Here is a 13875-nt window from a genome sequence, read left to right as displayed (position 1 = left end):
AGCCGTCCTAACTGCGAGCCCTTCCGGAATGCAGGCTGGGCAGTCTATGATGTTGTTGCCCGCTTAGACCCCGCAAAAGCGAAAGGGTGACAGCGTCTTTCGTCCCCGGACTGGACAGCTCGGCCTTGGGACTCCTGCCCCACTCCGACTCGATGATGCCAACCAACCACTCCTTTCCCCCAAACCTAGTTTCGACTCTCTCTCTTCACCAAACAAGCGTGAATCCTCTGCTGAATGGGACGAAAAGAAGATGGAACAGGACTTTGCGCACCAGAACAATGACGATTTGTTCTACGACCATGACAATAAGGAGAATGAGTCCATTGACCTCACTGACGATAAAACACCCCCTACCACGCCTGCTCCACGTCCTAAGAAGCGTAAAAGCGACTCTACCAGCGCTCCACCATCAACAGTTCATAAACACACACGCTCGGGCGCTGCCATCGAAGGGTTTACAACCGTCTTCGGTGACTTTACCAAGAGCTATTCTGAGCAGTCAGGACGGCTTTGTGACTCCCTTAACCGTCTGGCCTCGCAAGCAAGTCCAGAGCGACGTCATAACGCACTGGAACTGGCTAAGAAGGAGGAGTGGTTGACGGAAGATGAGCGATTGGACTTGGATGAGGTGTTTGACGATGTTAAAAAGGCTGACCGGTACTTGGCGTGGGCGGACAATGAAGTGATGCGCAAAAAGTGGGTTAAGAAAGCTCTTAATATTTAAGTACTATAGCAGTGACCGTAATCATAATTAGTTTCAATTGTCATCTTCTTCATCGTTCATTGCAGACTGGTAGCCCTCTTCATCAGGCTCACCGATTTCTGTCTCGTCCTCTGATTCATCAAGGTCCATGTATTGCTCATACTGCTCCCACATCTCATCCGCAATTCTGTCCCTCAACACACGTCCTTCCTCTGATTCTTCTTCGTCATACCGGTTTGCTGCAGACACCAATATCAGCACGCGGATCATATCCAGGACTGGGGTCATCCCGGACAGTTGGATCAAGACGGTCTTCCAGATCAGTCTCGATAATGAAGTTGTGAAGCGCAGCCAGAGCAGGAGGTATACGGGCCTGTAGGCTCATCCGGTATGCTGGTGGAATAGTAAGAATTCGCCAGCGTTTCTTAATCACGCCAAAAATCCGTTCAATGATATTACGGGCTTGAGCATGTCGAAGATTGAACAACTCCTCCCGGTTTTGTGGTCTATGTGTATCAATGAGTAGGAACAATGGTAATTGCTCAATATACCGTTGATTTCCCATAGCCCATTCCTGTCAGGGGATGAGGGTCCAGGTGCCTAGTTGATACCAAAGCCGGGGGAACAGCCCCACAGCCAACTACTTAAGTACAGGGCTATCTGCGCACGGACCAGTCACGTGATCAGTCACAGCTGTCACATCACATGCTCCCCTTACAATTCCCATAAATGGTAGCGAGTGTTGCGGAAAGGTACAATCAGTTTTGCGGTTAGGGCAAATCCAGCATCACCAAGATAGTAGAAGCCATCCGGAATTGGGAAGTCATGAAGACGTGCATCGGAATAGAGGGACGCATCGGAAACAGAGCCTTCCCAGCCCGATAAAATATATATGAACCGTAAAGAGAAGCTGCAGACGGCCAGGACATTTTGAGATAGGAAGCCCTTCCGGTTGCGTGTATTGGCACGATCGGCTTCTGAAGAAGTGCATGCAATGTGTGAACCATCGAGAGCACCAAGACAGTTGCGGAAGTATGGCCATAGCTTGCCCTCGTGCTTTAATAAATACTTGGCGGGAGCATCAGCAGCTGTGGGTAAGGTTACCCATTTGTTGTAGAATACTCCTTCGGAGAATGCAGTGAGAATAGTTCGGAAGTATCTAGATAAGTAATAAGCTAGAAGCATTGTGCAAAAGCTACCACAAACCTTGTTATAGTTCCATTTGATCTTTGAAAACGTTCACCAACGTGTCGACAGGCGAGACCAGTCCGGCAAATATAGAGGAATATAGCCAGTTGCTCTTCAAGAGAGACAAACCTGGAGTCTGAATAACCCATGCCCCGCAAACTCAATCAACAGGCCAGCAAAGACATGAAGATGTACCCCAAGCTCATTATAGATGCGTTCAGGGTGGCCAGCCATTAGCTCATGTACCCAGTCTCGCCCAGTCATTTGAGACGTGTGGTAAGGCTGTGCCCAATAGGCATTGCTGCTGTAAAGAGTGAGTGTGAAAGCTACCAGCTGTATGACAACTGCTGCTACACCCTGGAGTTGCTGCAGCTGGGAAATAATAATGTCCCGAATTATCGTGGACATGGAGGGAGGAGTAGAGTGAAGAATACTCTCTACCAGGCCTGGATTCATCGTTATCGGGCTACATCTCATCGTTATCGGCCCTAATCTTCCTGTTATCACATTCAATCTCACTCTGATCATCTTTAATCTCACGTCGGGTCAAACTCCGGAAGACCTCGGACAATCAATTATCTCGCAAAATACATCTTTTATCTTAGCAACCGCTGGCAGCGATTGTTGTCGAACGGACTCTTATGAGGCAGAGGAAACAAGCGCTGCCTGCATACAAAAGGAAACTCAGCCGCCCAGACACCACAGCCAACATGAAGATGGCCTGCGAGGCGGCGGCTGACGCAAAAGGTAACCTGCCAACGGCGAGGCTAATCTGGAAAGGTACAAGGAACCAGGTCTTCAGCCGCAACATCCGCTACTTTATGTGGATGATCTTACACAATGGGTACAAAGTCGGCAAGTACTGGAGGCACATCCCCAGGTATAGCACGCGGGAGATGTGCCTGTCATGCCATACCAAAGAAACCATGCAACATATCCTCACTGAGTGCCCAACGACTGGGCAGCATGATATCTGGGACCTGGCGTCGGCGCTCTGGTAGAAGAGGACAGGGAGCATCACGAGGGTGACATTTGGGGAGATCCTGGCTTGTGGCGCAGTCAAGAAATATAACACGAACGGTAAAGTCAACAAATCGCTGACACGTCTATTCTGAATTGTGGTGTCAGAGTCAGCGTACCTAATATGGCAGCTACGTCTGGAACACCGCATCCAGAGAGATGGCCTAGATCCTGTGAGCAAGAGGGAAATCCATAACCAATGGTACAGGCAACTTGACCTGCACCTCGAGTTTGACCGTCAGCTGACAAACAAACAAAAATGGGGGAAGAAGGCCCTGGCCCCCTCACTCATGTTGAACACATGGCGGGGGTTAATTTTAAACTCAGACACACTCCCGGCGGATTGGACCAAGCCCGTTGCGGAGCTCCAGGTTTTAGTGGGTCGGAAGGTCCTGATGACGGGGTAGCCTGCTACCTAGAGAGCTTCCCAACCCCACACGACGTGACCAGCAAGCTGCAAAGGCGAACCGGCGTAAGTGCAGTTGTGCATTTCCTGGTGGTGGATATGTCGAGCGGGGTTTTGTTTATTTTGCCTCGTACCCTAACTTTGGCTTTTGGGAGACGATTGGATCGGCTTTGATGATCCCTTCGGGGTGAGGAGAATCTTAGTATATATTTGATTGTGTACTGGGATGCTTTTGAATGCTATATAAGTTCCACAGAAATCTACTCTACTTATATACACTACTACCATATGTTTACCATGCCTAGTACGAGAGGCAATGACATCATACTTTAGCCATGCCTTTACGTGCTGTTTGCCTCATGTCCAACTCCACGCATCTTATTGTCCATCTTATCTCCTCCTTGTCTTATCTTATCAACCAGGGCCAAAATAAAAGGTTTAAAGGGCAAAGAAAAATGGTTTTTGAAGCCAGGGTTTGACAAGTCCAGTTGAATAGTATTTCAAGTGCAATAGAATTAGAATGTTGTCCAGTGCCGTAGAGTAACGCTCAAGGCAGAGAGCGGCGGGACGGTGATGATGGTTAAAACAAAGGTTTTGCATTCATCCAGTTGAATGGAATAGTATTTTTTCAAGTTGGTACAGATACATAACAATCGGAAGGCAGAATAACTCTGCACCCACATCTTGGACTTGTCTGCCAGTAGAAACACCCTAGAATTGTCAACAGAGCCCTGTGAGTCGTCACACATCGCAAGCCGCGAGATATATTGTGCGAAATCCGGTGTGTTGTTCTATCACACTTGTATCCGGGTCACGGTGTGACGATACGCATCGTGGTACGTTTTAACGAGCACTCAGGTGCTGGTGTACTTACTACTGTCAGAGGCGCGGAAACTCACGAGAAGTCGTCCTCGTTGTATGGCCACGGCACTCCCCGGTTCTCCACCGCCAGCGCTGCGGATGGCATGGCAATGATGGCATGCTTCTTTCAAGGCCGCCGAATTAAGCTCTGAAGTTTATACGCCCGCAGTCGGCGCTTCTAGCGCGAAAAGGCTAATGTCCAGCCTGGCCCGTGCGCGGCCAAACAAGGACAAGCCCAAGTCCAGTTAAACGGGGGGCCTTGCACAAACTTTCTTCCTTCCTCCCCCTTCCAACTCTGCAAGTTTTCACCTTCATGGCGGAAACGGTAGTCCTCGACGTGGAAAAGACGGAAGAGGAGGACGTCCAGCTCGACGTCGGCGCTGTTTCGTCTGCACCTGAGCAAGAGGCAGAGGCCGACGAGCTTGACCCCGATCCCGAGCCCACGGCGGATGTCAACACGGACCACCCCGAAGTTCCCGACGCTACGGTCCCTAACAAGCCCCGCAAGCCGCAAAAGCAGACCGGCGCCCGCCTCGGCCGCCCACCCGCCCGCGCCCGCGGCTCTCCGTGCGTCCTCCTCCTCCCCCCCTCCTCTCTCTTTTGCAGTAACGTGACCTGTGCAGTGTGTCGGAAGACGTCCGTCTCGTCGCGGGGCTGGACCGCGCGGACCGCGCACTGTGCCGCATCCTGCGGAACAAACACAACTGGTCGCTGAACGACATCGCGGACGACGTGTTCGGCATGAAGCGCGGGAGCACCGCGTCACTCTGGCGTATCCAGCGCAATGAGCTCGGCCTCAACCCGGACGACGTGAGCAGGGATGAGGCGCTGGTGGATCGCGAGAGGCTGGCGGCATTGGTGGGCGGGGACCAAGGGAATGGCGCGGGCGATGAAGAGGAAAGTAGCGAGGAAGAGGAGTATGAGCTGAAGCAGAGCCTGACCGCAACAAGGAAGCGGGCACGCACGCCGGCGAAACGGAAGCCTGGGCGGAGGAGGTTCATTGGGCGGCCAGACGTAAGTCCTTTTCCTTCTGTGGCAATAGAGCTGAAGAGTATCAAGAAACGAGTCAGGACTAGGAAAGAGGCAACGTCAGAGCCTGTGAAGACAACCGCCCGGAAATTCAATACGCGAAAAGCCGCATTGCCTCGGACGGACATCGTCGACAACGATGTTGAACTTGAAGAAATCGATGCGCCAAATAACGCTGTCCGTTCTGCCAACATTGGTCCGACTCAAAAGCTGGACGGACCCAGCACCCGCGCGTCCGGAAGCGTCATGCAGCCTGCCCTCAACCTAGAACAAGCGCGCAAAAAACTGCAGGTGCGTAAAATACGACACAAAGAACTGACTGAACTGTAACCAGACTGCGCCGGTGCGCCCGGCTCCAAGGCCTCTTAATCGGAACCCGTTGCTGTCAAAGACAAAAGTGCCAGAAGTGCCTGCTGCGAATGCACCCGTCCGGAACGTGAATGAGAAGAAGAAAGAGAAAGAAAAGGATGTGTCTGCTACGGTATGCTTCGCCAACCGTCAAGTTTCAACATCTCATTCCTTCACAGTCTGTCAACAACACCAACACCGAATTTGAAGAGCATCAAATCGTCTCCGCCCCTCCCGCTCCAGCGCCAGTTCAGCCCCCAAACCCACCCGCAATCGCAAACGAATCTCCCATACCGCCGGGCCCAGTCTCCCCCGACCTGACCGCCTTCCTCTCCCAGCTCTCCCTCGACCTCTCCGCACACACAGCGCTTTTCGCAGAATACGACCTGACGTCCCTCGCCGCCGTGCGCCATCTGTACAAGTTCGCGCCCAACGACCGTCGACAGGCGCTCCAGCGCATGTTCTGGGACCCGTGGCACCGCCCCAGCGCCGACGAGGAGGACGAGGAGGAGGACCCGCGGGCGGCGGTAATCAGAAAGCACGCGGGGCTCACGTGGCTCGAGGTCACCGCGCTCGATCAGGGCGTCGCGGCGCTTGCGAAGCGCGAGAAAAACTTGAATGTTAGTGCCGGTAGTCGCGTTTGAAGAAATGGTGTGTTTGTCCTCTTGCTGAAGAATGAACTGCTTGGTATGTGTGCTTGCTTTGTATCGTGCTTGCTTTGTATCTCGAATAGTGTAGACCTGCAATGAGAAAAATCGTGATTGTGCTTTGGAAACGCGTCGGAAACTTGCCTCGGAAAAGTTGGTACTGTTGCACGTGATCGTTCCTCTTCCAAAGCAAAAAAAGCAAACGTGAACGAAAGAAAGAACTCAAAGTTCAGAGCCAAACTTACTTGTTAAGAAAGAAGCAGCTATTCCAGACACTTAGACACGCGACAAGGGATACAAAACAAGCAATTTTTGGATTCCAACTACCGACTACATAGTACATTGACATCCCCGGCGCGTCTGGCGGCATCAAAACCCGGGCATGTAAAACCACGTGGGAAACCAAGCCGGGAAAAAGCATGCCAGAACATCGCAGGTGCCGAATGGATAACAAGAGCGCAGGGGCCGAAACCTGGTGTCGAGTAAGCGCGTGAAGCAAGGGCAGAGCAGGAAAAGGACATACCCGAGACGCGTCGCCGACGATGTTGATGGCCAATTTTGAGGCCTCCACACGAGTTGGAGGTGGCGGACATTTGCAGGGGATCCCGGAGCCACGCCGAGTGCCCGAAACGTGCAGCAGTAAAGCGCGCAATGCGCCTATGCCCGCAAACTACGTGATAGGGAGAAGCGCCGCCGACCGACGCTGGACGAGTGTTTTCCCAGGACACCGCCCTGCCAGTCCCCAGCGAACACCGACTGCACGGACGGTTTCTGGCGGGTCGTAGAACGTGATGCAAATGTTGGCGGTGGCCGTGTCGAAAGTCGAAAGTCGAATGTCGAATCTGCCAGATGTGATCAGGCCGGGAGAGGAGGGGAAGAGGGAGACGCACAGAGGTGGCCGGCCGGGGAGCGCGCAGCCGAGGGGGGAGGACGGGGCGGTTTCGGTCCTGTGCCCCGGATCCCTTGCCGCGACAGCCCCGCCCCAGATGCGTGCCGGAAGGTCTAATTGAGTGACAGCTGGCCAGCGTGGACAGTGGGTTGCGATCGATCGATGACGAAGGCCGAGATGACCGTTCTTTTCTTTTTCTCTGCCATCCTTTGCGAGTTCTGTCCACGACAACACACGTTGCGCGATTGATAATAGATACACTATAGACACAAGCCAATCCAATGCCCTAGAAATACACAATAAACAAACCACCAAATCCAGCAAAGCAAAATACACGTAAAAATATTTCAAGTCCGTCCCTCCCTTCTCAAGCACTCGTCCATCAGCTGCATAAACGGCGCCGCGTCCCGCTCGAGCACCTCCAGCATACGGTGATCACCAAACTGGATCTGGTACTCGAGCCCCGCCGCAAACTCCCCGCAGCCGCCGCACGTGCTCTGTCATTCGGCGCTGGAACTCGGCGGGCGTTGGGGGTGGGCGCATGGGGGGAGGGAATAGCTGTCGGTGGGGATGGAGTAATAGTGCGTGAGGTAAGAGAGATGCGGGTGGTGGTAGAACGAAAATCGGAGCACCAAAGGTGGGAGGTGGGTTTGGGGGTCGGGCGAGAGGCGGTGATCTGGAAGGACGCGTCTCAGAAATGGGAGCGGGAGGAGATGGGTTCGGGGTTCGGGCAAGAGGTGGTGGTCTGGTATCCAAAGCACGCGATGGGCCAAAAACGGGTGGTGTCGTTGTTGCAATCGCTGGCTCCGCCACCATCGCCAACAAAGTCGCGATATCCGGCGGGTCCTCGCCAAAAGTCTCGTGCCGCAAATGGTGATGAAGGCGGACAGTAATCAACCGCCCTTGTGGTTCATTGGCGGCACACGCGACCATCAAGCTGCTCCGACAAGCATACTTGCGTCGATTGCCCGACTTGGCGTCTGCGTTGGGCCGCTTCGAGGACTGCCGTCGCCCCGCGTCCTGAGCGCACCACAGTCTCGTCTTGTGCCCACTCGTGCCCGCCATCGGTGGGTGGTCTTTGATCCTACGAAAAATCAGAACAAAAAGAAAAAGTAGAAGAGGAAAAAAAACGTACGTGAACTTGTACCCCGTCGCCCGCCACACATCGTTCACCACGATCTGCACCCGCTGCTTGTCCGACACGCCCGGATCCTCTTCAGCCAGGGGGTACGACCCACTGAAATCGACCTCCGCGTCCCCGAGACACACAGCCCGCAGAGCAGCCAGCAGTTCCTGCGCGGTGCCATAAACGTACGGCTGCAACGCCACATCAGCCCCATGAAAGATTTTTTTTTAATAAAAAAAAACCCACTGGCTTCGCCTTGAGCTTGTGCACCCCCAGCGTCAGCGTGCCCGGGAGGACCTCCTTCGTCGCAGGCACTTCTTTTCCAGCGCCACGCACCCGACTCTTGCCAACAAGCTTTTGGGGAGAGGGGGCAGGCAGGAGCACGTGTGGGGACGCTTCACCATTACCGCTCGGCACGTATTCCGAGCTGGCGGACGACGCGGTGGAGGCGGCAGGCGACGAGGAGCTCATGGCGCTGCCACTCGTCGTCGTCGTCGGGACAAGGTCGCATCAGTCACAGTCACAGAGCACCAAACACCCTCTTCAGCCCGCCCCCTTGCATCGGCGGAGGATAGCGAGTAACACGAAAGCGAGAGAGAGAGAGAAACACTTGTCAGCGCTCCATCTTGGTCCCACAATGCACCCGTCTGGGGAACGCGACCCCCCGTGGCAACGCAGATGCAGAAGAAGGAAGTCGCGAAGATAATCAGGCAAGGCACTGGCAGTTAATTTTCGACAAGCAAGTGTTCTAGTTTTGTCCACCCACCTCCTTGTACCTCGCGATCTTCAGCGGGAAATGCATTGCTTCTTTTACGCTGCTGCTTCTCAGTCCAATCGCCGAAGCCGTCTTCAGTTCGGCCGACAGCCCCATCCAGCGCTCGTTTGCCCTTCTCATCAGAATGGCCGTGCATCCTGCGGAGCACTTTGCGACGAGTAATTCAATGCATTATGAGTGTGCAAGATAGGGAAAAAAACAAGTCAAGTAGACAGATGTACAGTACAGGCAAACACAAGACCTCCACGCCGACGCCACCAGCCCACCTTCTCAGAAAGCCCCGTTGACGAGATCGGGCATCGACCTCGATCCTGAAGCAAACGTGCCAAAACTTTGCAGACTCTGCACCCGCGTAACGAGGAAACTGTAGGGTCCAGTTTGCGTACGCGTGTTCGCCGCGACCGGCCAAGTTCCACGAATATCGACAATGACTGGCGGAAGGGCCATGTCAAGGTCGGCAAGTCCTTCTGATGAAGAAGGAGCACCATTCTTGAAGGCGGCATAAACATCGTCGAGTGATTGGAGGATATCATCCATCGTACTCTCCGATTTGCGATTTGTTGCGACGCTACTTCGCCCGGAGCTCATTCCCGAATCACGTTTCACGATGATCAACGGCCCAGTCTCCTCACAGACCCTCGGCCTATTGACCCCTTGTCGGAGGAGCGCCTGAGGTGAGATTCGTTTGGTGAATGTCGCTTGGGGAGGGAGGGGGAAGGCCTCCATAAGTGATTCGTCGGCCGAGCTTGCCAGACTATCAGCGAAAGAGGCTTTGCGACCAACGTCCAGCTCCTGATGTCTGGGAAGCGGATACGATTGGTTTCGGTGCAGCGAAGGTTGGATACCCATGTCCCTAACAGAGTCCAAGACAAATTGATTCGCCTGCGTTGGTGGTCGCGGGGAAGGTGTTTTGGGCATCGGTGGTATCGGGAGCGGGACTGGTAATCGCCGACAAGAACAGGAAGGAGCTCGGGACGGTAACGGGGTCTGTGGAAGCGTACAACTCGAAGGTCGCCGAGACGAAGACCCTGTCGTCAAGCTAAGAGAATCGAGCGTAGAGTCGTCAAAAGCTAGCCATTCCGGCGCTAAGTCTGATTGAGAGGCGTCCTCTTCCAGCTCCCCAAGTGCGTCTACGGCGGCTTGTGAAATGTCCAAAACGCCGGGAAGTACTGTTATAGGAGGAAGGGACGAAAGTCGATTTGATTTGGTGGATGGAACGCCTGAACGACGTCGGAGAGATGTAGGCAGAGGGATGAGTTTTATCAGTTTGCTCATATTGGATAGTTGCGGGGAAGAACAAAGAGGGTGGGATGTGGAGTGAAGGACATGCATTTTATGGGCTTTGGTGCGGATGTTTAAGATGGAGATGGCTGTGGTGGTGGGTCTCAAACTTTGTCCTCGGAGGCAAAGGACAAAAACACACCATAGGCCATAAGAAAATGCACAAACTGTGTGCAGCAGGGATGCATACGGTCTAATATGCCTCGCTGGTGCTGGTACTTCTCCGGCTCGGGATTGGTGAAGGTGATTGAGGAACGCCAATGTCGCCGTTGATAATATCTTGTATGGAGGCTTCAAGAGCATCGACGCGTGAAGACATCTGATTCACTAAAAGAAGTTCAATGAACCACAAAGCATAGAGGAAGTAGCGCAAAACGAACTGCGGTCGAGGATCTGACTGGACATCTCATCAAATTTGGAGTCTAACTGCTCAAGCAGGGTCTCAACCTGTAGAAAAAGAAGTTATAAGTGCTAGGTATCGGTGTGTAAGAAAGAAATGGGACGCACGAAAGCTGTTAGCTCGTGTGGACTTGAAATATCGGACGGCCGTATGGTTGCGGCTCCCGGTGTTTTTACGGGTGGGATAGGTGTCTTATTGTCGCGGTCGTCTGCCATCTTTGCGGGGGTAGCGGGTGTGACTTTGAGCGGCAAAGCAGACGACATGTGGCGAGCGTTGTTGGGCGAGCGAGCTGTTGACAAGGAAGAGTGTCACACAACACGTGCTAGTGACAATCCCTTCTTGATGGCAACTCTCCGCGTTTTCTGTGCTATAAGGAGTTTACCGTTGGCATCTTCCACAACTATTCCACTCGGAATATCCCGTCTCATTCAATATTGTCATTTCTTCTCTCACTCCCGGACCGGTGCGATTCTCCGAGGTTGTCGATAACACATTTTATTGTGCTCAGGATCCCATTGGTCGGTCAACTCAATCTCTATGTGAACGACGCGATATAGCTCTTCAGTCCATACGGGGATGAAAAATTCTCTGCGGCCCCGACAAAAAGCCACCGGTGCTACATCTGGCCCAGAACGCGCACGATCCAGCCACACCAGTGCTGAGACTCGACGTAGAAAACTCTCTTCTGCCAGTGTGTTACGAGAGCGGAAGACAAACGCGTCAACACAACGGCAACAACTTTAAAAAGTTTACTTTGACCAGAGTTCCTGACGCACGGCGTTGCCTGACTGATAAGTAAGCCCACCAGCGAAGCGGCTAGAGCCAGCTTTTCAAACCGAATCACACCAGTTGGATAGGCCATTCCGACGATTTGACCCCGTACATTGCAGCAACGACTGATTCTTCTACGAAACTCACAAGCCGCGTGGCCAACACCACGGAACCGTTGGGAGTATTATTTCTAAATATCGCTGCCCGACGCGGTATTCAGAGGGTCCCGTCGGCGGACAGTCGATTTCGGGCTGGCTGGATGGATTTGAAACTTGACGGCAGGGGCATTGAACACCGGATTGCGTGAGCCGATATTCCTTCTTCATTCAGAAAGGTGACGATCGTCGTAGGGAAGGATCGGATTTGTGTGTGTAGTGGGACAAAATAGCGGGGGAGAACCCCAGAGGCAGCCCGATAAGGCAAGAGTACTAGGTGAGGTAAAGCGGCAATAGGTGCGAATGACATCAGGAAGCAACGCCGAATTAAGGTTTTGACCAAGGTCGGTTTATGAACGCGGGACTTCCAGCTCAAAGACAAGTCGGTCGTCGCGTTGGGCGGGGAAGATGATGACGGTCAGAGTCAACCACGATCAATAGGTATGGCAGCGTGGGATTGTTTAGAGAGAGAATCTCTACAACTCCGTCATCTTCTCCAAGTTGCCCTCATGGTCCTCAGCTCACAGTCAACTCTCGAAGTGAGTCTTGTCCGCCGTTAACACAAGTCCGCCCGTGAATTCACACCGTCTGACCATTCACAGCTGTCGGACGGCAATCGGATTCCACTGCTTGGCTTCGGTGAGGAGCGATGTTGCTAAACCAAGTCGCCGTTTGCCACCCCGATTCTCAGGAACATACGAGCTGGATGGCATGGAAGCCTACAATGCCGTGACATGGGCCCTCGAAGTGCGTATCTGTCTTCCAAATACTGCCGCCATAGCCAATTGAGTCTCGAAACAGGCAGGATATCGCCATATTGTGAGTTCAGAAATAGACTGCGCGTAAATTGGACTGATAGCGAGCAAAGGATTCAGCCACCTGGTATGAGAATGAGAAGGAATGTGGGACGGCCATCTTGGACTTCTGCAAGTCGACAGGCACCCCTCGTTCTGCCATCTTTTATACGACAAAGCTCAAATTGAACGATGGATACGATGCTACCCTCAAAGCGATCGACTTCTCACTCGACCAGTGTGGTCTCGGTTACATCGACCTTTATCTTATACATGGACCCATTGGTGGCAAAACCGCTCGAACAGAGTGTTGGCGAGCCATTTGTGATGCCCAAAAGGAGGGAAAACTGAGGAGTATCGGCGTTAGCACCTTTGGGGTCCGCCATCTAAAAGAAATTCTCGATATGGGCCTCGCAATTCCAACTGTCCACCAGGTGTGTGTACCCGCCTAGGGATCGTATCGCTCATGACATAAAGTTAGATCGACCTCCATCCCTTCATGGCCCGCACAGAGATTGTCAAGATTTGCAAAGAAAACCATATCGCCTTGGAGGTGAGTGCTTTTCGTATTCCCATATCGCATAACACTCACTTGGTAACTCAGGCATGGGCCCCTCTCGTTCGCGGCTTGCGATTCAACCATCCAGTCATCCAGAAAATAGCGACAAAATACCACAAACAACCTGCTCAGGTTCTCTTGCGCTATTCTCTTCAAAAGGCAATTTTTCGATATCTCCGAGTTTGAAAATCCAACTATAAAACAGAACTATGTGGCGATTCCCAAGTCCTCCTCGAAGACTCGGATTGTCGCGAACCTCGACATTTTTGACTTCGAGCTTGAAGAAGGGGAGATGCTTGATTTAGATCAATTAGATGAAGGTGACAATACGACAGTTTTGTCTCTCTCCCATGCTGAGCATCATGCAGGGCTGGTAACAGACTGGGACCCAACAGGCTGCCCATAGCATTCGTCATAGCTACGTAGCTCTATGCTTTGCCATCAATGCAGGTTGCGCCTACATTCGGCTTTTAAATTTCGAAGCTTGTACTGCCACCGGGATCGTCGTGCGTCAATAGCCTTTTATCTGCACGTCCGGCTCCAGATTTCCATATCTGGTTGCGACTCCAACATGGACTTACAGCGCGCCAACCTCTCGGAAACCTATGTTCCGACGAATCGGTCCGCATAATGATGGGTGTCGAACAAACTTTTAGCCCACGCACTCTCTACGACGCCCAGGAGCGCGCGTAGTAGTCGAACGGCAATGCATTGCTGGCAGAGCTTTCTTATTGTGATAAGTTTAACATTGATGGCGCATCATTTGGTCCAAGGTAACAACCTCATTGCCGATATTCAGCCGATAACCACTCTCTAGTTCTCAGCTAGAGTCCAAATATCGCGCTAGCCCAAAACATATCATGCAGAACTCGTCCGGATCTCTCCATAATGAAGGTGGCAGAAGACCCAGGTGTCCGGTGATC

The 13875-nt window shown here is 52.8% G+C and overlaps 6 protein-coding genes across 6 annotated transcripts; 2 read left to right on the top strand and 4 right to left on the bottom strand.

The window, feature by feature from the left end:
- Positions 1-757: 757 nt before the first annotated feature.
- Positions 758-2299, bottom strand: MIND_00211800 (DDE Tnp4 domain-containing protein; the record flags this gene model as incomplete). Its single annotated transcript, XM_037359012.1, has 4 exons — positions 758-877; positions 936-1209; positions 1255-1277; positions 2021-2299. The coding sequence occupies 4 exons, from the start codon at positions 2297-2299 to the stop codon at positions 758-760; spliced, it is 696 nt and encodes a 231-aa protein (XP_037224107.1).
- A 2192-nt stretch (positions 2300-4491) lies between these two features.
- MIND_00211700 (uncharacterized protein) lies at positions 4492-6199 on the top strand (the record flags this gene model as incomplete). Its single annotated transcript, XM_037359011.1, has 5 exons — positions 4492-4745; positions 4802-5192; positions 5238-5498; positions 5542-5688; positions 5735-6199. The coding sequence occupies 5 exons, from the start codon at positions 4492-4494 to the stop codon at positions 6197-6199; spliced, it is 1518 nt and encodes a 505-aa protein (XP_037224106.1).
- A 673-nt stretch (positions 6200-6872) lies between these two features.
- On the bottom strand, positions 6873-8721 carry MIND_00211600 (uncharacterized protein; the record flags this gene model as incomplete). The annotated part of the gene is made up of 5 exons (XM_037359010.1): positions 8464-8721; positions 8227-8408; positions 7531-8175; positions 7093-7377; positions 6873-7044 (listed from the first exon to the last, which is right to left on the bottom strand). Exons 1-5 carry the CDS (start codon positions 8686-8688, stop codon positions 6873-6875), a joined length of 1509 nt encoding a protein of 502 aa, XP_037224105.1. The 5' UTR covers positions 8689-8721.
- Positions 8722-9262: 541 nt separating this feature from the next.
- On the bottom strand, positions 9263-10461 carry MIND_00211500 (uncharacterized protein; the record flags this gene model as incomplete). Its single annotated transcript, XM_037359009.1, has 2 exons — positions 9263-10362; positions 10416-10461. The coding sequence occupies 2 exons, from the start codon at positions 10459-10461 to the stop codon at positions 9263-9265; spliced, it is 1146 nt and encodes a 381-aa protein (XP_037224104.1).
- A 5-nt stretch (positions 10462-10466) lies between these two features.
- Positions 10467-10936, bottom strand: MIND_00211400 (uncharacterized protein; the record flags this gene model as incomplete). Its single annotated transcript, XM_037359008.1, has 3 exons — positions 10467-10600; positions 10654-10720; positions 10781-10936. The coding sequence occupies 3 exons, from the start codon at positions 10934-10936 to the stop codon at positions 10467-10469; spliced, it is 357 nt and encodes a 118-aa protein (XP_037224103.1).
- A 1106-nt stretch (positions 10937-12042) lies between these two features.
- On the top strand, positions 12043-13358 carry MIND_00211300 (Aldo-keto reductase; the record flags this gene model as incomplete). The annotated part of the gene is made up of 9 exons (XM_037359007.1): positions 12043-12138; positions 12202-12238; positions 12291-12346; positions 12401-12418; positions 12468-12827; positions 12875-12946; positions 12998-13111; positions 13158-13272; positions 13321-13358. 9 exons carry the CDS (start codon positions 12043-12045, stop codon positions 13356-13358), a joined length of 906 nt encoding a protein of 301 aa, XP_037224102.1.
- Positions 13359-13875: the final 517 nt, after the last annotated feature.

Source organism: Mycena indigotica (genome assembly GCF_014461135.1).
Source record: "Mycena indigotica strain 171206Taipei chromosome Unknown Mind.scaff0002, whole genome shotgun sequence".
NCBI lineage: Eukaryota > Fungi > Basidiomycota > Agaricomycetes > Agaricales > Mycenaceae > Mycena > Mycena indigotica.
The sequence above is the reverse complement of the archived record's forward strand: the minus strand, read 5'-3'. Positions and strand labels throughout refer to the sequence as shown.